Source organism: Topomyia yanbarensis, chromosome 3 (assembly GCF_030247195.1).
Source record: "Topomyia yanbarensis strain Yona2022 chromosome 3, ASM3024719v1, whole genome shotgun sequence".
In the NCBI taxonomy this organism is placed as follows: Eukaryota; Metazoa; Arthropoda; class Insecta; order Diptera; family Culicidae; genus Topomyia; species Topomyia yanbarensis.
In genome coordinates, this window is record NC_080672.1 from 229,903,397 (window position 1) to 229,930,547 (window position 27,151).

Consider the following 27,151-nt stretch of genomic DNA (forward strand, 5'->3'; position numbering starts at 1 on the left):
TTAATTGATTCAAATTAAACACATTGCTAAAATTCAAGTAAATTCAACTGCTTAATTAAAGCTATTTGTACATCCCATACTGATTGGGTTATAGCGAATTTCGCTAAACCGGAAGTACTTATCTTAGATTTAAAAATGGCGTCAAAATCAATTTCTGGTACCTACTTCAAGACCATTCCGAAAATATCCATATTGTTGAGGTGCGGGCCATAAGGAATCTTCCAGACCCGCGTCTTCCAGCTTTCTGAAAATCTTCTAAGTTTTTTGCATTCAAAAGGACTTAGAATATTTTTTTGAAAAAAAACCGTGTTAATTTAGAAATACACGCAAAACATAAACTGCCAAAATTCTTCTAAGTTCTTTGCAGTTCAAAGGACTTACAATTTTTTTTCAGAAAAACATCTAAGTCTTTTGCATTAAAAAAGGAAATTTATTCATTTCAACTACCATCAAAGGCATTTTGAACATCATTCTTCATTAGATGCACAATATATGTACCTATGTGAAAAACTGGTGCGAGTATTACGTACTACTATTGCACTGGCGGATCGCATTCATTGCAATTGAGTGAGTTTCAGGCAACCTATATTTTAACTAAAGATTAGGACAAATCAGACTTAAGTCCACGCTGGCACGTAGCCAGAGGGAAGGAGGGGGAGTCTAAAGGGTAACTCCGCTCCCTCACCACATTTTCGGGAATAATGATAAATGATCACAAATAAAAAAAATAATATTTCCAAACAAGCGTGTTTTCAAATTGATGTGAAAATGATATAGAATAAATTTAATAGTAGATTGAGCATTGGCAAAATCAAATTCTTACATTGGCGATCCTGCAGGTTATTGTAAAAAGAATCCAGTTAGAATCCCCCACGCGGTTAAATCAAGTAAGGAAAGAGTGAAAGCGTGTTTGGCTTCCCAAAAACAATATGGCGACTCGAAAGAAAAAAGAATTGTGAAAGCGTGTAAACCACGTGCCTTTTCATACTAGCAAAATTGCTGCTTGGTCGCCTGTCATGGAAAATGGCTGCTTTGTAGCCCGCAAAGAAAAAACTCAGCAGCCGCATGCATATATTATATTTCGCAAAAATCGCCTTAAGGGCCATCCACATATCACGTGGACAATTTAGGAAAGGGTAGAGGTCACGAGAAAGTCCATGCTTGTCCATTGGGATGGGGGTGGGGGTACGGATAATGTCCACGTCGTCATATTTTTGTCTTTTATATAAAAATGAAACAAATTTGTATTGTCATTGGTGTGAGCGGTTATATTCAAATTTTTTCAAGAGTTTTAAATAGTCCAAGTGCTTATAACAGCATAGTATATGCGTGTGCATCACGTGTGAAAATTGAAAACATCTATGAATACTATCATCGAAAAAATCATAAGAACTCGCACGAAAAAGAATCAGAATTTTTTATCTAGGGTAACTGCTCCCTAATTCATCTCAGCACCTCTATTCATCTCACCCATTTGAACACATTAGTTAGAGCAGTATCTGCTATCTCTATTCAACGCATTAGCTCAAATGGCAGGATGAATAAGGGTACGTTGTGCTCGACTTTTCGCTTCGCTCAAACGCGAGTATTTTACATTTCCCAGGAAATTTTTTTAAACTGTACTGCTTCTTAGGAACGAAGCAAAGATGATGATACCTATTTAAGCGCAATCCACTAACTCTAAGTCGAGTTATCAACGAAATAGTGTGATATCCTGACTAATGAGATGAATAATCGCTCGTCTACCCTAAATCACTTGATGCAATCATCTGTAACATGGTCTAATCACATTAATTTTGGATTTCATAGCTAGAGGTTGAAATTACGAACCAGTTCAAGAATTCAAAGGTTATTTGTGATGAATCTTTGAAATGTAAATATAAAATATCATAAGTCGTTGAGATTTGAACGATTTTCATAAGGTTTGCTTCATATTAGTCTTCCACATGGGAAAATATTCTAAATCCCATTTTTATGAAACTACCCATTTTTTTGAAAGTCCACATGGACACCGTAGGGAGGGGTAGGGGTTTATGAATCGTCCACACTTGTCCACGAGGGGGTCAGAAAAGAGGGGTTTTTTGTCCACGTGGTAAATAAACGGCCCCTTACAGTACGCCACATCGCAATTGAATAAAAAAGCAAGCGCATAAATATCTTCAAAAATACCTTGCCGCAATGAAAACTAGGCGTGACGGTTCGGGACAACCACATTATATTCAAATCACAAAACAAATAGTTTTCCTTTTGTTCTAACATAATAACATCGCATAATTGCATATAATCAATCGCAAGACTAAAACAAAATGGCCGCCAGCATAAAATATTACCGCTACAAAGCTTGGCATGGCAGATCGGGACGATCACATTGTATTCAGCTAAATGCCTTGAGCAACACGATTTTTTTAGCCATTAATGCATTGCTCGTATACGCACACCAGCGTTAGCAACGACGAGCCAAAGGGCTCATTGATCGCAGCAACCTCGACCGGCCATCTTTTTGCTTACGATCGCCTCACAGGTAAGACGTGCTCCTGTTGCACTCATTTAAGTGTAATACCGTGATGGTATTTTTTTAAGCAATGCAATCAAATTCTCAAATTTTGGTCTACGTGGTTTATGAATGGCCCCTTGTCTCTTTGGTCGTGACAATTTGGTGTATACAGTGCAGTGGTGATTAGGTTAGAGAGAATTAAGCATTTGCCACAAAACTGGGGTAAAATAAATAAAAACAATTGTGGCGAACGTTTCAGTAGCATTCAATTTTTGAACCACAATATAAAATTAATTCACTTCGTAAATATTCTATGGGCATACTTTTTCGATCGATCTGCTTCTTTCTATAACACTCAGCAAATGATCAAAAAACTTTTAAGCAGGTTTTCACTTGTTCAACAAATATTTTGGTTGTAGTACAGAAGCTACGAATCAATTGTCGACAACCGACCAGTGACGGCAACCGACCAGTTTCCCCTACCTACTACGAAACTATATGAAGTGAAACAACGAGAAAAATGTTAGCCTTCGTTAGGTGTAACATTTTTGTAACAAATAATTCAAAATTATTTTAAGCCATATTTAAATGTTTTTGAAACCAAATTGTTTGTTAGAAATTCAGAGTTTGGTAAATAATGTCTTTGATGCGGTTGGCCAACACGAATCGGTGCCGAAGTGGATCATGTGTGGCCTCAATAATACTGTACAAAGATAATGTGGTCAATCGATAAAACTGATTCAAAACCTTTATAATAATTTTTAAAGCATGTAGAAAATCACAACTAAAATAAGATTGAAACTTCATGAATCCAGTACTAAAACTCAGAGTTTTTTTTCGGAAGCATTTTTAGTAGATTTACTAATATTAATATATACTGGTGACTGGATTAGTGTCCATATAAGTTCTAGAATATGAATTGACCAATTTTACACAAACTCGAATTCAAATTCCAATTAGTTCCAATTAAAGTTAAAAAATTTCTTTCGACAAAAACAACACCGCATTTAATGTAAAATTTGTGAATTTTACATTCATCAAGCAGTGACCGCTGGCTTATTTTTTGTTCTGGAACTCTGTGGACTCTCGAAAGTAATTTCAAAATAGCATTGCAACTATTGCGCTTTTTATCTGTTTTACCTAAACAACTTCAAGGTACCGAAGAGGGGCAGTAAAGCAGTTTTTGCATGTCGCTAAATATTGTATTTAAACACTAAAGTGTGTTTTTAACTACGCAAGAGACCTCAATATATTTTACATTCTCGTGTTCGATGATTTTTTTAAGACGGGTCAGAAAATGTAGAAAAACATCTATGGTCCCTTAAGTGATTGGTATACATCAGCAACATTGAACGTATTATTGTTTGAATTATTTTCCAACAGTAAATATGCTGTTTGTTTAGGCTTAGGTGCTTTTCTGATCTAACAGATAGGGTGACAATAGAAACAAGGAGAAAATCTGCTCATTACCTTATATTTTCATAAAAATATATTTTCCAACGTCAACGAAATAAGCAGATTGGAAGCTACACCATTAATTTTGTTCTACCGACTCTCACTTTTCCGCAACTTTTTATATTACTTTTTATATTACTGAAAATCAGTAAATTGAAGCAACGTTGCTGAACTATCAATTGAAAAAATAACTGACCGTTCAGCTGTGCGGAAAACACCGAACTGAAGATGAGATATTCAAATTTTGAATCTTCAAAAGCGCGAACAATTTTGAAGAAACTACTTACCACCGAATCAAACTTAAATTATAAATGCTAATAACAGTTTTGGTTTCATCTCAATTAATGCCTGAAGCATTGAGACGAGTAGTAGTAGACCCAACACGAAAAACACTCAAATAGCTATATAATTAGCTGTAGGAAGCTAAAAATGCATTTAAAGTATAGTCCATAAAGGAAGAGTATTCTGATTGCAATTGAAAAGCGAGATAGTGAACTTGTTCTTTGTTTATTGTCTTATTTTCAGAGTGCGCAACTAGTGTTTAGGATAAGCAATTTATTAACTAAAATGTACATAAGATGCGCATAAGTTGCCCAGGCCGAAAATAGGAAAAAACGACAGGCGCAAGTCCAATCAGTTTCTAAACTGCTCACTCGACTGACACGCAGAAGTAAAACTTCGATCAAGAATCGACCAAAGGGCCGAAGTCGCAATGATATCGAATCGAGAAAAATAGCTTTGAAATTTCGGTTCAGAAAATTAAATCGTATTTTAACAGTGTTTGCATACTGCGCTTTCAAATGTATTGAAACACTTTGAAACAATACTAGTTTTCGGAAGCATAACTAAAATGTTTTATATAATAACGTTTTCGTTGATAAAATTGAAAACAGATTATTTCGCCGAGTGTTGTTATGAAATGTTGATTAGGCCATTTTCGAGTCGCCCTCTTGTTTTGACGACTCTCAATTTCGCCCTGCAGTGTCGCCAAAAAACAAAAATCAAATGTGGCTTTCGCCGTGCTCGCTGGAGGGGAAAATTTGTTATTCCCCCTGGGCGTAACAAGCACTTGGTTTTTGTTTAGGGCGATTCTATTTACGGACCTTGTAAACAATGATGCTGTCAATTTCGCCTGTATACACTACCTTAGAAATGCAAAGGCGTAACCCGCCTGGCATTTTGTTTACAGTTGAAAGTCGGATGCGCCGTTTTGTTTTTTATTGATTTTCATGAAGTGTGGAATATTTATAAATGAGTTTTTATATTTTTTATAAAGTATTTTTACTCCTCTTTCAGATATTAATCAAATCTCTGTTTGTGTACATTTGTTAGTTTCGCCCATTTGTCGGTTCACGATCGACTTATTCACCAGCAATTCAATACTAGCGCATGCCAAATAACTGGTGTATTGGTATGTGTACTTTAAAAGTCTCTTTCCTCTCGATGCCGTTTGTTGACCAAATCATCGGCCCTCACCGTACGATGGATTGTTGAGCTGTCTGATGTGATGATCTCTCTCTCGCGCAACATAATCAAGCTTTGTTTATGTTGCACACTGGTGTCACAGCGCGTCGCTTTACTCTCCCGCAACAAAAAGTCATCAAAATACCGATGAGTTGCTGGTGGATTTTAGAACGTGCCTATTTTCAACTATTTCTACATTCAGAATTACTCAAAAACAGTTGTGCTAAAAGCTTTCGATATTTCAAGCTTTCGTAGCATCAACCCAGGGATAACTTTTAGTACACTTTTTTTCTTTACGTATCTTTCCATGCTGTTTCGCGTGCGACGGTACACTGCGTATCACAAGGAACAATGAAAAACACTGTTATGAAGTTTTCCAAAACAATTTTTTCTTTGTGCCATCAGATTCCTTGGTTTCTAACGAATCCGTACATATGCTACACTTGGGTAGTTTTGTAGGAAATATCGTAGAAACAGCAGGTTAAAAATATTGCTCCACTTTTGCGCACCTATACAGACAAATTTTACTTTACTTGTGTCTATGCGGGTGGAAAAACTGCTTCTAGTAAAATGGAAATTTTTCAATGAAAAGCGGAAAATATGGAAAATCGGAGAAAATGTTGTAGTGGAAAATCAAAATTTTAAACACATGATTGCAAAAACTGTGTGCTTTTTCAATCGGAAAAAGCACAGTTTTCCGAGCTGGAAAATTTTGAATTTTCCTTTTCGGCCAATTCATAGTAAAAACAATTATCTAGGTCGTGATTTTTTTTTCTTTTTTTCCATATTTTGTCATTTTCTTTGATAATAAAATAAAAAAAACGCAAAAAACACGAAAAATGGCGGATTGCCCGACGGGGGCCTTAACTGTATTTTCTGACAGCCAATAGAACCAAAATTTTTGGCTTCAAGACAAATGTATGTAGATGACAGCTGTGCCACTGAGGTGATTTTTAATCTTATAAAAAAGATACAGTGAGCTCGACACCATTCAATTTTTCGATCGTCGCTCTTTTTTGTTTTGACGAAACACGAACACGCACCTAAAACGCATTTTATCTATTTTCCGGACTACTGCGCGCAAGATTATGAATATTAGCAGTAGCGCCACCATACTGCACCTGGCGTTCATGCACACTAACATATTTGCAAAATAACTGTTTTCAACATGAGTGTTGGTGAGTTTAAGAGTGTTATATTTGTTTGTCTGTGATATAACATTAATATTGACTTTGCATGAAGAAAATTATTCGATTTATACAATAGTTATGATTCAAATTATCCAAAAAAGTTGTGTGTATGTGTGTGTGTGTGTATGTATGTGCGTATGTGTCAAATAATGTCACGAATTTTTCTCAGAGATGGCTGGACCGATTTGCCCAAACTTAGTCTCAAATGAAAGGTGCAACCTTCCCATCGGCTGCTATTGAATTTTGGATCGATCGGAATTCTGGTTCCGGAATTACGGGTTTCAGAGTGCGGCCACACAGAAATTTCGCATAAAAACTATAGGAAAAATTAAAAATAGAATTTTTATTTTTGATGCTAAATGTATTCAAGGTGCATAAAACGTCGAGATTTGATGCAAACACGAAAAAAATTTGACGAAGATTCACTTTTTTGAATTTTGCACATTTTTGCCTTTCTCATATAGAAAGGTTATACAATCACTCTGAAAAACGTCAACCTAATCCCGGCCCGGAGGGCCGAGTGTCATATCCCATTCGACTCAGTTCGTCGAGATCGGAAAAAGTCTGTATGTGTGTGTATGTGTGTATGTATGTGTGTGTGTATGTGTGTGTATGTGTGTGTGTGTGTATGTATGTGCGTATGTGTCAAATAATGTCACTAATTTTTCTCAGAGATGGCTGGACCGATTTGCCTAAACTTAGTCTCAAATGAAAGGTGCAACCTTATCATCGGCTGCTATTGAATTTTGGATCGATCGGAATTCTGGTTCCGGAATTACGGGTTTCAGAGTGCGGCCACACAGAAATTTCGCATAAAAACTATAGGAAAAATTAAAAATAGAATTTTTATTTTTGATGCTAAATGTATTCAAGGTGCATAAAACGTCGAGATTTGATGCAAACACGAAAAAAATTTGACGAAGATTCACTTTTTTGAATTTTGCACATTTTTGCCTTTCTCATATAGAAAGGTTATGCAATCACTCTGAAAAACGTCAACCTAATCCCGGCCCGGAGGGCCGAGTGTCATATCCCATTCGACTCAGTTCGTCGAGATCGGAAAAAGTCTGTATGTGTGTGTGTATGTATGTGTGTATGTGTGTGTATGTGTGTGTATGTATGTGCGTATGTGTCAAATAATGTCACTAATTTTTCTCAGAGATGGCTGGACCGATTTGCCTAAACTTAGTCTCAAATGAAAGGTGCAACCTTCCCATCGGCTGCTATTGAATTTTGGATCGATCGGAATTCTGGTTCCGGAATTACGGGTTTCAGAGTGCGGCCACACAGAAATTTCGCATAAAAACTATAGGAAAAATTAAAAATAGAATTTTTATTTTTGATGCTAAATGTATTCAAGGTGCATAAAACGTCGAGATTTGATGCAAACACGAAAAAAAATTGACGAAGATTCACTTTTTTGAATTTTGCACATTTTTGCCTTTCTCATATAGAAAGGTTATGCAATCACTCTGAAAAACGTCAACCTAATCCCGGCCCGGAGGGCCGAGTGTCATATCCCATTCGACTCAGTTCGTCGAGATCGGAAAAAGTCTGTATGTGTGTGTGTATGTGTGTATGTATGTGTGTGTGTATGTGTGTGTATGTGTGTGTATGTATGTGCGTATGTGTCAAATAATGTCACTAATTTTTCTCAGAGATGGCTGGACCGATTTGCCTAAACTTAGTCTCAAATGAAAGGTGCAACCTTATCATCGGCTGCTATTGAATTTTGGATCGATCAGAATTCTGGTTCCGGAATTACGGGTTTCAGAGTGCGGCCACACAGAAATTTCGCATAAAAACTATAGGAAAAATTAAAAATAGAATTTTTATTTTTGATGCTAAATGTATTCAAGGTGCATAAAACGTCGAGATTTGATGCAAACACGAAAAAAATTTGACGAAGATTCACTTTTTTGAATTTTGCACATTTTTGCCTTTCTCATATAGAAAGGTTATGCAATCACTCTGAAAAACGTCAACCTAATCCCGGCCCGGAGGGCCGAGTGTCATATCCCATTCGACTCAGTTCGTCGAGATCGGAAAAAGTCTGTATGTGTGTGTATGTGTGTGTATGTGTGTGTGTATGTATGTGCGTATGTGTCAAATAATGTCACTAATTTTTCTCAGAGATGGCTGGACCGATTTGCCTAAACTTAGTCTCAAATGAAAGGTGCAACCTTCCCATCGGCTGCTATTGAATTTTGGATCGATCGGAATTCTGGTTCCGGAATTACGGGTTTCAGAGTGCGGCCACACAGAAATTTCGCATAAAAACTATAGGAAAAATTAAAAATAGAATTTTTATTTTTGATGCTAAATGTATTCAAGGTGCATAAAACGTCGAGATTTGATGCAAACACGAAAAAAATTTGACGAAGATTCACTTTTTTGAATTTTGCACATTTTTGCCTTTCTCATATAGAAAGGTTATGCAATCACTCTGAAAAACGTCAACCTAATCCCGGCCAAATTTTTTTTTCGACTCGCATAAGGTTTCTGGATTTTAACAGGGGCGTAGTTGATGGTTTACGGAGAGGGGTTACACCCCCCCTCTACTGTTCACTCGCCTCCTTTAAAAATCTCCTTAAATCACCCCTCAGACCACCACCTCATACCCCTCCCTTTCAACCCCATCATCTTTAAACCAGCACTATATTACAAAGCATACCAATTTAAGCTGGGGAGTCGTTCATTCATGGGACTTTCGCCCTCCTCACATACCCATCCCCGCATGACAAAATGAGTTAGCAAGCAGATAACATTGATCTAATGCTGATTAGGCTAATGGAGCATGATATTTTTTTGTTTCAAGTGTTTCACCGTCGACACGTAGCTCATCAAGTTCGTGGCTGGCATGACATTGTGTATAAGTGCAAAGTGTACTAAGAATGTAATGGACATTTCCACAATTATGTTGAACATAAAAAGCCTCCGTGCCATAGGTTAGAGAAATGAGAAAGGCACAATTGCACCGCTAGGTGGATTAAAACAGGTTTTTCTCGTAATGCAGTTGTATTGTGTATCCCCACAGCATGATAGTGTAAAGAAAATTCAGATATTTATTTTAAAATAGGTATCTGGATTGAACGATTTTATTCCTTTAACTCTCTGGAAGTCGCACAAATGACTCACTGAACGAGCAGCCGCAGCTGCTCTAAGACGACTTCGCTAGATTTTCAGAGCAGCGTGCACTCAGTGCCCTAGCGCGACTACCGGAAGGTTAAGTGACTCTTTTTGTCTTGACGGCAAATAACTTGGCTTATACAAGTCACCACAGCTCACGCATCCATTTTTCGGTTAGAAGTTCTACAACATTTACTGATTCCACCTGCCAATTGAGGTTTCTGTTTTTTTTTATTTGCAGGAAAACGTTTACCATCGAAGGACCTCAAGCATTTTTCAAAGGAGGACTTTGCCGAATGATTGTTATAGCTCCACTATTTGGAATAGCACAAATGGTATACTTTTTGGGCGTAGCCGAGTCATTGCTTGGTATCAGTCAAACAAAAGTCTAAAAAGAAACAAAACAAATTGTTCTCGTGCGTTGGATCAGATAGAGTTTAGTATGTAGGCGATTCCATATAAACGTTGTTTTCTACGCAACAAAATATAATGTTCAGATCGGATCTTCGAAGAAGTGTTGGATGTTGGTATATATAATACGATATGACATAATAGGAAATGATATATAGTATGATATGGTGTGATATGATACATATTATAAAGATATAATATGGCATGATATGATACGGTATGATATGATATGATACATAATCAGGATAGCAATGCTCGACAAAAAAACAGTGTTGGTCCTGAAGTGTTCCTTGAAAAGTAGATGGAAAATGTTTAAAATGGTGTTTTTCGTTTGTCTGAAATTCGTCAGGTTGTTATGAGGATTTGTAGATTTTTTGTATTGCCGATTATAAAAATAGTCACCCAGTGGGATTGAAAATTAGAAGAAAACAAGTCAAAAAAGTGACTATTCATGGTACACATTTGTTAATTTCAATGGTGTTATTAGATTTTGTACACAAGTTTTGCATTTTTAAAGAGAAGAAAAGTAGCTAAAATACTAGCAATTTCACGCGCGCGTCGTTTATTATTATCATAACTACTAGAAAGAGAAGCAAGCAGCTTTGTTACGCATAGTAACGAAAAATGATAAACAAATATGATAATTTAATACATAAAATTATAATAAGTTTATAAGAGGCAGGAAATGAAGAACAGAGTTCCTTTTTTGTCACTTCTCACGACATGGGAGCAGAATCAAGCAAGATAATAGTGAAATCAACCTTCTAGTGGGCACCATTTCTCTCTACGATTATTGGATATTCAATAAACGATAAATGATTATCCAAGTATTTATTGTATTGTGGGAAAATATTAAAATAGAAGTGTTTGATGCAAAACCAATGCAAATCACAAGTTATTCGACAAGAACCATGATGGGAAAGCAAGCAGAGTGCTTCATAGGTGAAGAAAGCTTTCTTCTAAATGGCGACCGGACGGTTCGAGAGCGATTTTTCCCATACCCGCGAGCAACGACATTATTTCGTCCATTCTCGGGTGAGCATGAAAAGCAACTATTGGATTATTATTAGGGAACTGAGAGTCGAGTGATTAAAAAGTAGAATGCAACTCTCATAACTGCCCGTAACTGCACTTTCCGAACAACCCAAGTTCATTCGGAAAATCAAAGCTAATCCCAACATCTCTGATAATGATTTGGCGAAAAAACTGAAAACTAACCGCTGTACTGTTGGCGAGCATGTCTCCGAAAATGCTACAAATGTTAATATGAAAATAAACAACTCAATCGAAGCCTCAAACAACAAACAGCGTTCAAAATTCGAGAACGTATGCTGTACCACCAGATGCTGATGAATCTCATTGGATGTTCCTTGAAGGACAATGAACCACACAGGAAAACCGATGTTATACATATAATGGAGCTCAAATTCTATATGGCTCCTGATCGCGGCAACTTTCCTGGGAGAATCAAGTTTGTTTTCACGAAAAAGGATTATGATTTGCCAAGGGATCTATTCCTGTGACAAGAAAAGCATCGTCTTTGTGACGGATAAGGCTACGAATTTGGAATTTTTAAAAATGGGGTTCCCCAACAAACACTTAGTTCAGCCCCATGATGGTCTAGTTACGTTTTGGCCAGATCTAACCAGTGGTCGTTGTAGCAAAACTATACCCCAGTACTCCTAACGTAGAAATAAATGTGAGCGTCTGACAATCACTATTTCTCGATCTGTAAGATGGGATTGAAATAGTTGCAACAAGCTATGGTCTCTCCATTTTGGCGCTTGTTATATCATTGTTCACTTTGTCAAAAGTGCCAGGTAGGTCTGTGTAAATAACATCGGTTTGAGCACTACATTCCATACTCTGTTATGTTATGCATAACAGGTTAGTCGCAGTCATTTTGATCGTCACTTAGGTACTGCTTTCAGTGGGCCTGAAGAGGTTCTATAATCACTCAGCTCGAACAACTTCGAGACAGCACTCAATGAAGTAAAGTGTAGGACTAACATTCCTTCTATTTCAAGCTTCGTTTTACGTACGGCCATTGCCGGTATTGATCAATAAATAACTTTGTATTACCAGGATTTTTCCCAGGCATTACCATGTATTGATTTTCTGTGCAATTTCAGCCAGTCTGTCCTAATCGTTGTCATGTGATGAACCTTCGAGTTTTTTAGTTCGTTCCCAGTTTGCGCATCTAGCCACCCATTGTGATGCTTTTTCAATACCTTTCGCTATGTTATTCTTGGTTATCAGTGAGCTCACTTTGGGCTACCTTGTGATCAACAGTTAGTAGCAGCCACTGTAAACGTATTTTCACATACGTGGTTGCTCGTACCTTTAGCAACACTGGGCATAACAAGCATTTGGCTAAATATTTTTTGGTTTGGTCAGCATGGATATAGCTAGGCAGATTTTGAATATTTAAATTGGTATGGTACCAATAATTTGGCTAATTCACTTAAATTTAATACATTGTGCAAATTGAATGATATTTAGTTTAGATATATGAACCAATATCTATAGGATACCGCATCGGTTTGGATCTAGCTGAATATCGACAACAAAAATAATCAAATTTGCCAGTCGTCATATCCCTTCACATCTACCGCTACCTGAAGCACGCGCCTTGGTGCTACCAGATTCTAGGTATCTCCAAAATCCAAGAGCTCCACACTACAGATCTCTAAGCCTAAAAATTGTAACCTGGAGCCCACCGCCAAACTCACGATACTCAGTGCACTGCTTGGTTTCAGTACTGTTAATAAAATTATGACCTGATGGAATATTCGTAACAAATTGTGTTGTATATCAGGTTCGTTACGAAAGATATAGGTTTGATAATCTTCTGACCAAGAAACCGTTTAAACATATTTACTGCTGTAAGTTGTCGTGATGAGATTTATTTTTACTTCTATTTAACATAGATTATACCGTTGGAATGAATAGAGGAGTAGTCCTTTAGTAAACGAAAAGGTGACTAGGCGGGTTAAGCTAGATATTGGCGAACGGTAGGCTATTGAAACTTGTTCTAGGCTACCCGCCGTAACTTACAATTTACTCTAAAGTTTGTGTGGGCTATATCAGATTGGTTGTGGTTGTGGTTGGAGCGGGTAACTTTTTAATTCTTATTAGCATGATATGGTCTACATCCGCCAACATGTACTCGCGCCATCCTCGCTGTTATGTTTTTAACATTACCCAACTTTAGTTTTCTCATTCGAAAACAAAACTATTGTGTAAAATCGTTAAGTCTATTTCAGAGCCCGCTCATACTTGGTGAGATGTTTTATAAACAAGTAATCCATTTCCTGGTTATATTCCTAACAAACAAAAACATTTCGATCATAACATCATATGATAGTAGTACTGTTATTGAAGACTCTTTCCAGAAAAGCAGTAATGATTCGTGTAAAGTTTGAATAAATCGTTGATCTTTGTGAATATGGTGAAGAGAATGTTCTGAATTGCCACACAAAAGGATCCTAAATGCTAATATCGGGAAGTCAGCTGAAAACATATTCTACATCAGTAGTTTTCAACCGGGGGTGAATTCACCCCGAGGGGTAAATTGGACGATTGTTGGGGGTGGATTATGCGGGACAAATTTTAACTTGTTATCCAAACATTCCCGTCGGGTATTTGTCTTTATACATTGTTTCAATATGTTAAGAATTGAGATGCTTACTGAGAGGGCCCTGGAAGAGGAATCTTATTGTAAAATTGTGGGAATCATCGAATTGACAATCTTTTTCACAGGGTAATAGGGCTACTACCTTTGGTAAGGTTTTCACCCGGAAATTTTTACTGATCTGGAATAGGTTTTTGAACCTATTTGACCTATCTGCTAAGTTTAAATTAGACAAGTATAAACTCCTTCATCTTTTTGTAACTCTTCGAAGTATCAATCACCAATATTGACTCACATTGACCGTTTGTTCTTTTGTTTTGGCAAAGCATGATGCACACCACTACTTTGAGCTTTTCTTATTAGCTGTAAATTTATCGCGTTTGTAAACCGTATTGTCCACTTAGATAGGTGTGAAATTTCACTTCCCTGGCTAACGACAAAAATCCAAAAGCACCCACTCACGCTGTGGAGGAGCTGCCGAACAACCATTGCTCTCTGCCACAGCTAAGTACCGTGAAGCAGGCAGGAAAGCGGTAGCATCTGTGAAGCATACTGCGGTGTCTTTCGAAATTGTTGCTGGGCACAAAATACTCGGTTATTCGTCATCACAGTCGCTAGGAAGGTTCCAACAAAGTAGCAAGTCTTTTCTACCTGGCCAACAGTTAAGGTCCGCTTCTCAGAGCAGTCAACATTAACACAGGAGGAACTCATTTGAACATATTGAGTTAAAATTATTCATCATATCACTACACTCGGAAAAATAGATGCAAACCCCGGAGGCCATGAGATCCTCTCCAAAAACTGTAGTCTCCGGTTCAAACCCGGAGGGGTAGCAACACTACAGGGTAATGATGGTGAACAATTTTCAGAAAGGGGTATATCATGGGGATCAATATTCGGAAAGGGGTACATGGAACGAAAAAGGTTGAAAACCACTGATAAAAAGTGTCTGTATCCGAAATCATCTCACTGTTTTCCACTGGCATATGGCGAATCTTTTCTAAAATCCACATCGTGACGTTTCAGCCATGCGCCACCAAGCCGTGCGCCGAACTACGCGCATGTTCACTTTGCATTAGTGCAAGCGAAAAAACGGTTTGACGATTATTTTTGTTTCGTTCTCACTCATTTGTGTCACATATAGCAACAAATCGACGAAACGCTAGTTTATCTCGGGATAGACAATAATAACTCTAGAGCAAGGGATGAATTGAGAAATTTTTAAAGAATCAAAAATGTTTGTTAAAAACTAAAATTACAAAAAAGAATAATCTTTATTTGTTTTATTTTGTCAACGAAAAAAAACATTTGATAAGTGGAGAAACGATCAATAAAAAAGTTTTCTAACAAGAACTCATATTGAAATTTCCAAACACAAGCGTACACAATATGTCATTTCAAATCAAAATATACTATTTAGTAGAATCAGATATTCATTGTTTCCTTGCAGCTATTGTAAAGTGCCCCTTGGTGTCCAACGATAAGTTTCAGGAAATTCATTTTGACACAAATTTATAATTCCAGCATTTTTAATAAATTAAATCTTTTTGTTGAAACAAAATATAAAATATCTTGAAAACGATATTTTGGAAAATTTTTGTTATATTTTGTTTTGATTTGAAATAAAATTTTATAATCAAATTCTATAAGCAAAATTGGGTTTTTTGGCACATAGTATAAATTCTCAAAATATGTATAATTGATAGTTTCTTTATTGTGCAAATACGTTTGAAACTTTTCTTTTTCATATTTATGATGAAAAACATTTGCAACTGTCATGATTATCTGTCAGTAATATTCCAAACGAACAAAACACATGGAGTTGACTCGTTCGGAATGACATTGACAAATAATCATTGTTCCAATTTTGACAGTGTCATTACTCTCCTTATATGCACTCAGGCGTGCAGTATATTACCAGCACCCGAATAGAATTTTACAATAGCATTTAACCTACAATTATAAAACAATAAATATTATAGTTATTACTGTTTCAGCACTGTTCGACGCAGTGTTCTCGCAGTAGATTTACAATAAATTTTAATGCAACAATTAATTTTACTGTTCAGTAAAAAAACTGATACAGTAAATTCACATTTACTTTTACTGTTTCGAGAAAAAAAACTGTAGGAAAAAAAATTGATTTTTTAATGTTAAGATACATAACTACCCCCCTTTTTTACTGTAAAAGTCGATTTTACATTGAAATTTACTGCAGAAATGTTAAAGCTTATTGTTTTTGTATTGTAGCATAACACTATAATTTACTGTAAATTATTGTAAAATTACTGTACTGTCACAGTGAAAATCATGGTTATGTTACTGTCGATTTCTATTCGGGCAAACCAGAGATTTTGTGCTTGTTTCTCGAGTTATCAGGACCAGCCAGTTTTTTACAAGTTTACATTTGTGATTTTTCGGATTTAGTGTCTAACTGGTGCCAATACGGTGTCATCTACTGATGAGATTAATTCAAAACGCAAAATCCCCCTTTTGGCATTTAGCTTTTAATCCGCCCATTTGTATAACACTCTGTTAGAAAGGACATTTATTTTCGTGGATTTTAAACACAGAAAACATTCTCTGTATTTCAGGATTCATGTTTCAAAAATAAGCGAACATTTCAAGTCTTTGGTCTCTGCATTTTGATCGCAAATAATTTTCACAGTGTCAGGGTTCATGGTCTTGGAACCTAATAATTTTGAATCCAATATTCGAAGTCATGGAATCTTAATGACATGATCCAAAATTACCGATCCCAAAGCTAAGAAATTTGATATCCACATTAATTTAAATCCAACAGTCAGTTATAATTTCATGCATTTAAATTTTATAATTAAACTTGGTCCAGCTTGATACCAATATAATGAACTTAGTGCACAGTCCAAACGAGCATGAATGTTGCTGTCGTTTGTACTGACGTACTAATGTAGGTAAGTGATCAATCCCTTTAAATTTATAATTAATAATACAAAAAATCTTCAAATGCTCATAAAAATAAAATGGAGACAAATGAAACACGTAATATTTCATTTCCCTACTGCTTTACGACCTGTGCGCACACTCAAGTTGGTTTTAGGTCAAAAAGTTTAATAAACGTGTAAGATATGTATGTGTGGTATTTCCTATATTTAAAATAACAGTAACAATAACATTTAGTCATAGCTAGAGGAAGACAATACCAGAAACCAGTCTGACCGAATCCAAAATAGTGTAATGTTTTTATTCCATTTCTGTAATGTATTTTGATTGTGACAATTAGGCCTCTATGCTGGTTTAATGAAAAATTTTCTAGTTTTGTTTGAGATAATTCATGTAATTTGAAAAAAAAATTCGAGCAGTTTTTTTTAAAACAAAGGTTACAGAGACTCACAGTGTTAATCGTTCTCTTGTTAGATACCTATATATATATATATATATATATATATATATATATATATATATATATATATATATATATATATATATATATATATATATATATGTATATATATATATATATATATATATATATATATATATATATATATATATATATATATATATATATATATATATATATATATATATATATATATATATATATATATATATATATATATATATATATATATATATATATATATATATATATATATATTGATGAAAAAATTAATTTGTATTATAAGATAGAAAAGTCTCACAATAAAAATCATCCACTAAATTTTCCTTTTGTATCTAATGCGAAGTTGTACAATCCATATAATCTATATACTATATATCGAAAAAATAAAGGGTTGTTTACAAGACACGATGACAATAAAATGTAGTTTTTTATCAAGAGCGTACAATATAACTGTCGAATGAATTTCATTCCATCAAAACATAGACTTATCCTAAGACTGCAAATTATTTAAACTTTAGTCAAATCATGCTACATCACGTTCTAGCTTACTCTCCTCTCATGTTTTACATGTTATTACGTATTACGTATTACGCAGTTACACCACTGTAGAGCACGAAAAAATAGGCATATTTTGGGAATTTTTCTTGACGCAATAAAGAGATGAATCGAGATCTTGTTAAATGGTGTTGGAGACAACTAAACTGGAGCGATGACAACTCTGCCCTGCCATTAACCACTCTCTGCGCTAGGCTCTCTAGTGACAGTCTTGCTGTCACTCCGAGATGCGGCCATAAGCGGAAACCACTTTTTAACCAATCAATCATAAGTCAGTCATCAGTCAGCTCGTTGAGCACATGCTCTTTATTTTAACTATCGTTATTAACCTTCAAACTACCAAGCCCTCTTCGATACACCAAAATCGACGTTCAATTGGCCATAACTTTTTTTTTTTCTGTTTAATCGATTTGGATGCAGTTTTTTGCCAAAGAACCGGAAATTATTCCAATTTTCGAAAATGCTTTAAAAATTGTATTCGGAGCTACGACCCCGGAGTAAATCCAGATTGCAGTGGGGTACCAACTTTTGGCCATTTTCAGTTTGTCATAAATATTTTCAAAACAACGCTAGAATTCAACATTTTTCAACAAAAATTTATTTATTTCAACAAATCTTATCAGATCGTCTACTTAGTATAACAAACAATTAATTCAATAAAGATGTAATATAGATTTGCCACTTTCTGACCAGTTCCGGGAATTCCGGAACACGGTTCCCAGGACGAAATTTATTTTTTATGATAATCATGGCATGCGGTACATCAAAAAACATGAACTCGATGATCTATGAAGAATGCAATCACATTCGAAGGCATCCGGACACATGTAGACACTTGATGACCAGTTCCGAGAATTCCGGAACACGGTTCCCGTGCCAAAAATTTTTTTATGATAATCATGGCATGCGGCACATCAAAAAACATCAACTCGATGATCAATGAAGAATGCAATCATATACGAAGGCATCCGTACACATGTGGACAATTTATGACCAGTTCCGGGAATTCCGGAACACGGTTCCCAGGACAAATTTTATTTTTATGATAATCGTGGCATGCGGCACATCAAAAAACATAAACTCGATAAACTATGAAGAATGTAATTATATACGAAGGTATCCGGACACATATAGATACTTGAAGACCAGTTCCGGTAATTCCGGAACATGGTTCCCAGGTCAAATTTTATTTTTATGACAATCATAACATGCGGCACATCAAAAAACATCAACTCGATGAGCTATGAAGAATGCAATCATATAAGAAGGCATCCGGACACATGTGGACCATTGATGACCAGTTCCGGGAATTCCGGAATACGGTTCCCAGGACAATTTTTATTTTTATGATAATCGTGGCACCCGGCACATCAAAAAACATCAACTCGATGATCTATGAAGAATGCAATCACATTCGAAGGCATCCGGACACATGTAGACACTTGATGACCAGTTCCGAGAATTCCGGAACACGATTCCCGTGTCAAATTTTTTTTATGATAATCATGGCATACGGCGCATAAAAAAAATAAACTCGATTATCTATGAAGAATGCAATCATATACGAAGGTATTCGGACACATGTAGACACTTGAGGATCAGTTCCGGTAACTCCAGAACATGGTTCCCAGGTCAAATTTTATTTTTATGATAATCATGGCATGCGGCACATTATAAATCATCAACTCGATGATCTGTGAAGAATTCAATCATGTATGAAGACATCCGTACACATGCGAACCCATGATGCCCGGTTCCGAGAATTCCGGAATACGGTTCCCAGGACGAATTTTGTTTTTACGATAATCATGGCATGAGGCACAACAAAAAACATCAACTCGATAAACTATGAAAAGTGCAATCATATACGAAGGCATCCGGATACATACGGACACTTGATGGAGAGTTTCGGGAACTCCGGAACACGGTTCCCAGAACGAATTTTATTTTTATGATAATCGTGGCATAAGGCACATCAAAAAATATCAACTCGATGATCAATGAAGAATGCAATCATATACGAAGGCATCTGGATACATATGGACACTTAATGGAGAGTTTCGGGAATTCCGGAACACGGTTCCCAGTACGAATATAATTTTTATGATAATCATGGAATGATGCACATCAAAAAACATCAATTCGAAGATCTATGAAAAATGCAATCATATTGAAGGCAACCGGACACATACGGATACTTGATGGAGAGTTCCGGGAACTCCGGAACACGGTTCCCAGGATGAATTTTATTTTTATGATAACCGTGGCATGCGGCACATCAAAAAACATCAACTCGCTGATCTATGAAGAATGCAATCATATACGAAGGCAACCGGACACATATTAACACTTGATGACCAGTTCCGGGTTTTCCGGGACATGGTTCTAAAGACCAATTGTATTTTTTATGATAATCATGGCATGCGGCACTTCAAAAAACATCAACTCGAAGAACTATGAAGAATTCAATCATATACGAAGGCATCCGGATACATACGGACACTTGATGGAGAGTAACATAACCAAACAAATCAATTCGATGATTTACTAGGAAAGCAGTCATATATGAAGACATCCGGACACATGCGGTCTATTGATTTTGTGGTTCCGTGGATTCCGGAACACGGTTCCTTGGCCGAAATATTTTTCTGTAAGATCTGTACTGTATTTAAAGCAAAGCCTTGATACTACACTCCGTTACGTAACTTATTTTTTTAAGTTTTACCCAAAATAGCGCGGTCGCATTTTTTGATTTTGAGCTAACGCTCTCTTGTCCAAAAGTCATCCTCGTGTACTTGCAGTAATTCGCACACAGTGATTGAGTGCAAATATCAACGAACCACAAGGAGATAAAATAGAATTGCATAGTATTTTTTTACCACACCACCCCTCTCTCAACCCACATTATTGACATTTTGTTTTGCGCCGGCTTTACCCTCTACTCCTTCTACTATAACATCACCAATACCATACAATGGTAAACTTCATATGCGTGATGAACGATAATTTTTTCCCGTTGGTGTGGTGAAAAAAATTATCGTTCATCACCAGCTTTTCAACCTCATCTTTACCCCATTTTAGTGCCAATTTGATTTGCCTTTTTAGGAAAATATTTCTCAGCGATCATAATCAATGCTGAAATTTGTGGAAAGTCAAATGAGAAACTCATAAGTAAAATGTCGCAGTATAAGTAACCAGAAGTCGCCACAATAAAGTTATTATTTGTCTCCGATTTTATTATTCATACTGGACATGTTTGTAGACATGGAATTCAGGAGTGACATTCAGTTTATACGGGACATGTTGTGATAGGAGCCCAAATTTGGAGCGATGACACACTCACATGCGATTTGCTATAATTCGAACAGCTTAAGAGCAACAAAACAAATGCAATCGTTCCTTAAAGAAAGGAAAATAAAGCGTGTTCCGGAATTCACGGAACCGGCCATCAAATGTCCGTATGTGTCTGGATGACTGCTTTCTTCGTAGATCATCGAGTAGATGTTTTTTGATGAATCACTTACCTCAATTCAAAAACAAACAAAAAAATGAATAAAAAATGTCGTCCTGTGAACTGTGTTCCGGAATTCCCGGAACTGAGAATCTTGTGTCCGGATGCCTTCATATATTATCATGTTCATCTTGGAAAACAGAGTTCGACCCGGGAACCGTGTTCCGGAATTCCTGAAACCGGTCATCAAGTGTCCGCTTGTATCGATGCTTTCGTATTCTTCATAGATCATCGAGTTGATGTTTTTTGATGCGCCGTATTTCGGAATTTCCGGATCTGGCCATCAAGTGACCGTATGTGTCAGGATACCTTCGTATGTAATTGCATTCTTCATAGATCTTCGACTTGACGTTTTTTGTTGTGCCTCATGCCATGATTATCACAAAAACAAAATTCGTCCTGGGAACCGTATTCCGGAATTCTCGGAACCGGGCATCATGGGTCCGCATGTGTACGGATGTCTTCATACATAAATGCATTCTTCATAGATCATCGAGTTGATGTTTTTTGATGTGTTGCATGCCACGATTATCATAAAAATAAAATTTGACCTGGGAACCGTGTTTCGAAACTCCCGGAACTGGTCATCAAGTGTCTACATGTGTATGGATGCCTTCGTATATGATTGCAATCTTCACAGATCATCGAGTTGATGTTTTTGATGTGCCGCATGCCGCAATTTTAAAAATGAATTTTGACCTGGGAACCGTGTACCGGATATCCCAGAACCGGCCATCAAGTGTCCGTATGTGTCCGGATGCCTTATTATATGATTACATTCTTCATAGCTCATGCCGGAGTTCCTGAAACCGGTCATCAAGTGTCCGCTTGTATAGATGCCTTCGTATTCTTCATAGATCATTGAGTTGATGTTTTTAATGTGCCGTATTTCGGAATTTCCGGAATTGGCCATCAAGTGACCGTATGTGTCAGTATACCTTCGTATATAATTGCATTCTTCATAGATCTTCGACTTGACGTTTTTTGTTGTGCCTCATGCCATGATTATCGTAAAAACAAAATTCGTCCTGGGAACCGTATTTCGGAATTCTCGGAACCGGGCATCATGGGTTCGCATGTGTACGGATGTCTTCATACATGATTGAATTCTTCATAGATCATCGAGTTGATGTTTTTTGATGTGCCGCATGCCACGATTATCATAAAAATAACATTTGACCTGGGAACCATGTTCCGGAATTCCCGGAACTGGTAATCAAGTGTCTACATGTGTCCGGATGCCTTCGTATATGATTGCATTCTTCATTGATCATCGAGTTGATGTTTTTTGATGTGCCGCATGCTATGATTATCATAAAAATAAAATTTGACCTGGGAACCATGTTCCGGAATTCCCGGAACTGGTCATCAAATGTCTACATGTGTCCGGATACCTTCGATATGATTACATTCTTCATAGTTTATCGAGTTTATGTTTTCTGATGTGCCGCATGCCACGATTATCATAAAAATAAAATTTGTCCTGGGAACCGTGTTCCGGAATTCCAGGAACTGGTCATAAATTGTCCACATGTGTACGGATGCCTTCGTATATGATTGCATTCTTCATTGATCATCGAGTTGATGTTTTTTGATGTGCCGCATGCCACGATTATCATAAAAATAAAATTTGTCCTGGGAACCGTATTCCGGAATTCCCGGAACTGGTCATCAATGGTCCACATGTGTACGGATGCCTTCGTATATGATAGCATTCTTCATAGCTCATCGAGTTGATGTTTTTTGATGTGCCGCATGCCATGATTATCATAAAAATAAAATTTGTCCTGGGATCCATGTTCCGGAATTACCGGAACTGGTCATCAAGTGTCTACATGTGTCCGGATACCTTCGTACATGATTACATTCTTCATAGTTTATCGAGTTTATGTTTTTTGATGTGCCGCATGCCACGATTATCATAAAAATAAAATTTGTCCTGGGAACCGTGTTCCGTAATTCCCGGAACTGGTCATCAATGGTCCGCATGTGTACGGATGCCTTCGTATATGATTGCATTCTTCATTGATCATCGAGTTGATGTTTTTTGATGTGCCGCATGCCATGATCATCATAAAAAAAATTTTGGCACGGGAACCGTGTTCCGGAATTCTCGGAACTGGTCATCAAGTGTCTACATGTGTCCGGATGCCTTCGAATGTGATTACATTCTTCATAGTTTATCGAGTTTATGTTTTTTGATGTGCCGCATGCCAGGATTATCATAAAAATAAAATTTGTCCTGGGAACCGTGTTCCGGAATTCCAGGAACTGGTCATAAATTGTCCACATGTGTACGGATGCCTCGTATATGATTGCATTCTTCATTGATCATCGAGTTGATGTTTTTTGATGTGCCGCATGCTATGATTATCATAAAAATAAAATTTGACCTGGGAACCATGTTCCGGAATTCCCGGAACTGGTCATCGAATGTCTACATGTGTCCGGATACCTTCGATATGATTACATTCTTCATAGTTTATCGAGTTTATGTTTTTTGATGTGCCGCATGCCACGATTATCATAAAAATAAAATTTGTCCTGGGAACCGTATTCCGGAATTCCCGGAACTGGTCATCAATGGTCCACATGTGTACGGATGCCTTCGTATATGATTGCATTCTTCATAGCTCATCGAGTTGAGGTTTTTTAATGTGCCGCATGCTATGATTATCATAAAAATAATATTTGTCCTGGGAACCATGTTCCGGAATTACCGGAACTGGTCATCAAGTATCTACATGTGTCCGGATACCTTCGTATATCATTACATTCTTCATAGTTTATCGAGTTTATGTTTTTTGATGTGCCGCATGCCACAATTATCATAAAAATAAAATTTGTCCTGGGAACCGTGTTCCGTAATTCCCGGAACTGGTCATAAATTGTCCACATGTGTACGGATGCCTTCGTATATGATTGCATTCTTCATAGCTCATCGAGTTGAGGTTTTTTAATGTGCCGCATGCTATGATTATCATAAAAATAATATTTGTCCTGGGAACCATGTTCCGGAATTACCGGAACTGGTCATCAAGTATCTACATGTGTCCGGATACCTTCGTATATGATTACATTCTTCATAGTTTATCGAGTTTATGTTTTTTGATGTGCCGCATGCCACGATTATCATAAAAATAAAATTTGTCCTGGGAACCGTGTTCCGTAATTCCCGGAACTGGTCATAACTTGTCCGCATGTGTACGGATGCCTTCGTATATGATTGCATTCTTCATTGATCATCGAGTTGATGTTTTTTAATGTGCCGCATGCCATGATCATCATAAAAAAAATTTTGGCACGGGAACCGTGTTCCGGAATTCTCGGAACTGGTCATCAAGTGTCTACATGTGTCCGGATGCCTTCGAATGTGATTGCATTCTTCATAGATCATCGAGTTGATGTTTTTTGATGTGCCGCATGCCAAGATTATCATAAAAATAAAATTTGACCTGGGAACCATGTTCCGGAATTCCCGGAACTGGTAATCAAGTGTCTACATGTGTCCGGATGCCTTCGTATATGATTGCATTCTTCATTGATCATCGAGTTGATGTTTTTTGATGTGCCGCATGCTATGATTATCATAAAAATAAAATTTGACCTGGGAACCATGTTCCGGAATTCCCGGAACTGGTCATCAAATGTCTACATGTGTCCGGATACCTTCGATATGATTACATTCTTCATAGTTTATCGAGTTTATGTTTTTTGATGTGCCGCATGCCAGGATTATCATAAAAATAAAATTTGTCCTGGGAACCGTGTTCCGGAATTCCAGGAACTGGTCATAAATTGTCCACATGTGTACGGATGCCTCGTATATGATTGCATTCTTCATTGATCATCGAGTTGATGTTTTTTGATGTGCCGCATGCCATGATCATCATAAAAAAAATTTTGGCACGGGAACCGTGTTCCGGAATTCTCGGAACTGGTCATCAAGTGTCTACATGTGTCCGGATGCCTTCGAATGTGATTGCATTCTTCATAGATCATCGAGTTGATGTTTTTTGATGTGCCGCATGCCAAGATTATCATAAAAATAAAATTTGACCTGGGAACCATGTTCCGGAATTCCCGGAACTGGTAATCAAGTGTCTACATGTGTCCGGATGCCTTCGTATATGATTGCATTCTTCATTGATCATCGAGTTGATGTTTTTTGATGTGCCGCATGCTATGATTATCATAAAAATAAAATTTGACCTGGGAACCATGTTCCGGAATTCCCGGAACTGGTCATCAAATGTCTACATGTGTCCGGATACCTTCGATATGATTACATTCTTCATAGTTTATCGAGTTTATGTTTTTTGATGTGCCGCATGCCAGGATTATCATAAAAATAAAATTTGTCCTGGGAACCGTGTTCCGGAATTCCAGGAACTGGTCATAAATTGTCCACATGTGTACGGATGCCTCGTATATGATTGCATTCTTCATTGATCATCGAGTTGATGTTTTTTGATGTGCCGCATGCTATGATTATCATAAAAATAAAATTTGACCTGGGAACCATGTTCCGGAATTCCCGGAACTGGTCATCGAATGTCTACATGTGTCCGGATACCTTCGATATGATTACATTCTTCATAGTTTATCGAGTTTATGTTTTTTGATGTGCCGCATGCCACGATTATCATAAAAATAAAATTTGTCCTGGGAACCGTATTCCGGAATTCCCGGAACTGGTCATCAATGGTCCACATGTGTACGGATGCCTTCGTATATGATTGCATTCTTCATAGCTCATCGAATTGAGGTTTTTTAATGTGCCGCATGCTATGATTATCATAAAAATAATATTTGTCCTGGGAACCATGTTCCGGAATTACCGGAACTGGTCATCAAGTATCTACATGTGTCCGGATACCTTCGTATATCATTACATTCTTCATAGTTTATCGAGTTTATGTTTTTTGATGTGCCGCATGCCACAATTATCATAAAAATAAAATTTGTCCTGGGAACCGTGTTCCGTAATTCCCGGAACTGGTCATAAATTGTCCACATGTGTACGGATGCCTTCGTATATGATTGCATTCTTCATAGCTCATCGAGTTGAGGTTTTTTAATGTGCCGCATGCTATGATTATCATAAAAATAATATTTGTCCTGGGAACCATGTTCCGGAATTACCGGAACTGGTCATCAAGTATCTACATGTGTCCGGATACCTTCGTATATGATTACATTCTTCATAGTTTATCGAGTTTATGTTTTTTGATGTGCCGCATGCCACGATTATCATAAAAATAAAATTTGTCCTGGGAACCGTGTTCCGTAATTCCCGGAACTGGTCATAACTTGTCCGCATGTGTACGGATGCCTTCGTATATGATTGCATTCTTCATTGATCATCGAGTTGATGTTTTTTGATGTGCCGCATGCCATGATCATCATAAAAAAAATTTTGGCACGGGAACCGTGTTCCGGAATTCTCGGAACTGGTCATCAAGTGTCTACATGTGTCCGGATGCCTTCGAATGTGATTGCATTCTTCATAGATCATCGAGTTGATGTTTTTTGATGTGCCGCATGCCAAGATTATCATAAAAATAAAATTTGACCTGGGAACCATGTTCCGGAATTCCCGGAACTGGTAATCAAGTGTCTACATGTGTCCGGATGCCTTCGTATATGATTGCATTCTTCATTGATCATCGAGTTGATGTTTTTTGATGTGCCGCATGCTATGATTATCATAAAAATAAAATTTGACCTGGGAACCATGTTCCGGAATTCCCGGAACTGGTCATCAAATGTCTACATGTGTCCGGATACCTTCGATATGATTACATTCTTCATAGTTTATCGAGTTTATGTTTTTTGATGTGCCGCATGCCAGGATTATCATAAAAATAAAATTTGTCCTGGGATCCATGTTCCGGAATTACCGGAACTGGTCATCAAGTGT

The 27,151-nt window shown here is 37.0% G+C and overlaps 1 protein-coding gene across 15 annotated transcripts in view; it reads left to right on the forward strand.

The window, feature by feature from the left end:
• LOC131692701 (mitochondrial glutamate carrier 1-like) overlaps positions 1-16,392 on the forward strand; it is a 548,789-nt gene extending 532,397 nt beyond the window's left edge. For all 15 annotated transcript variants that reach the window (XM_058979891.1, XM_058979894.1, XM_058979886.1 and 12 more), the window contains one exon: positions 9,974-16,392. In XM_058979891.1, coding sequence (XP_058835874.1) covers positions 9,974-10,124 — 151 coding nt within the window. In that variant the 3' untranslated portion in view covers positions 10,125-16,392. The remainder of the gene's footprint in view (positions 1-9,973) is intronic.
• Positions 16,393-27,151: the final 10,759 nt, after the last annotated feature.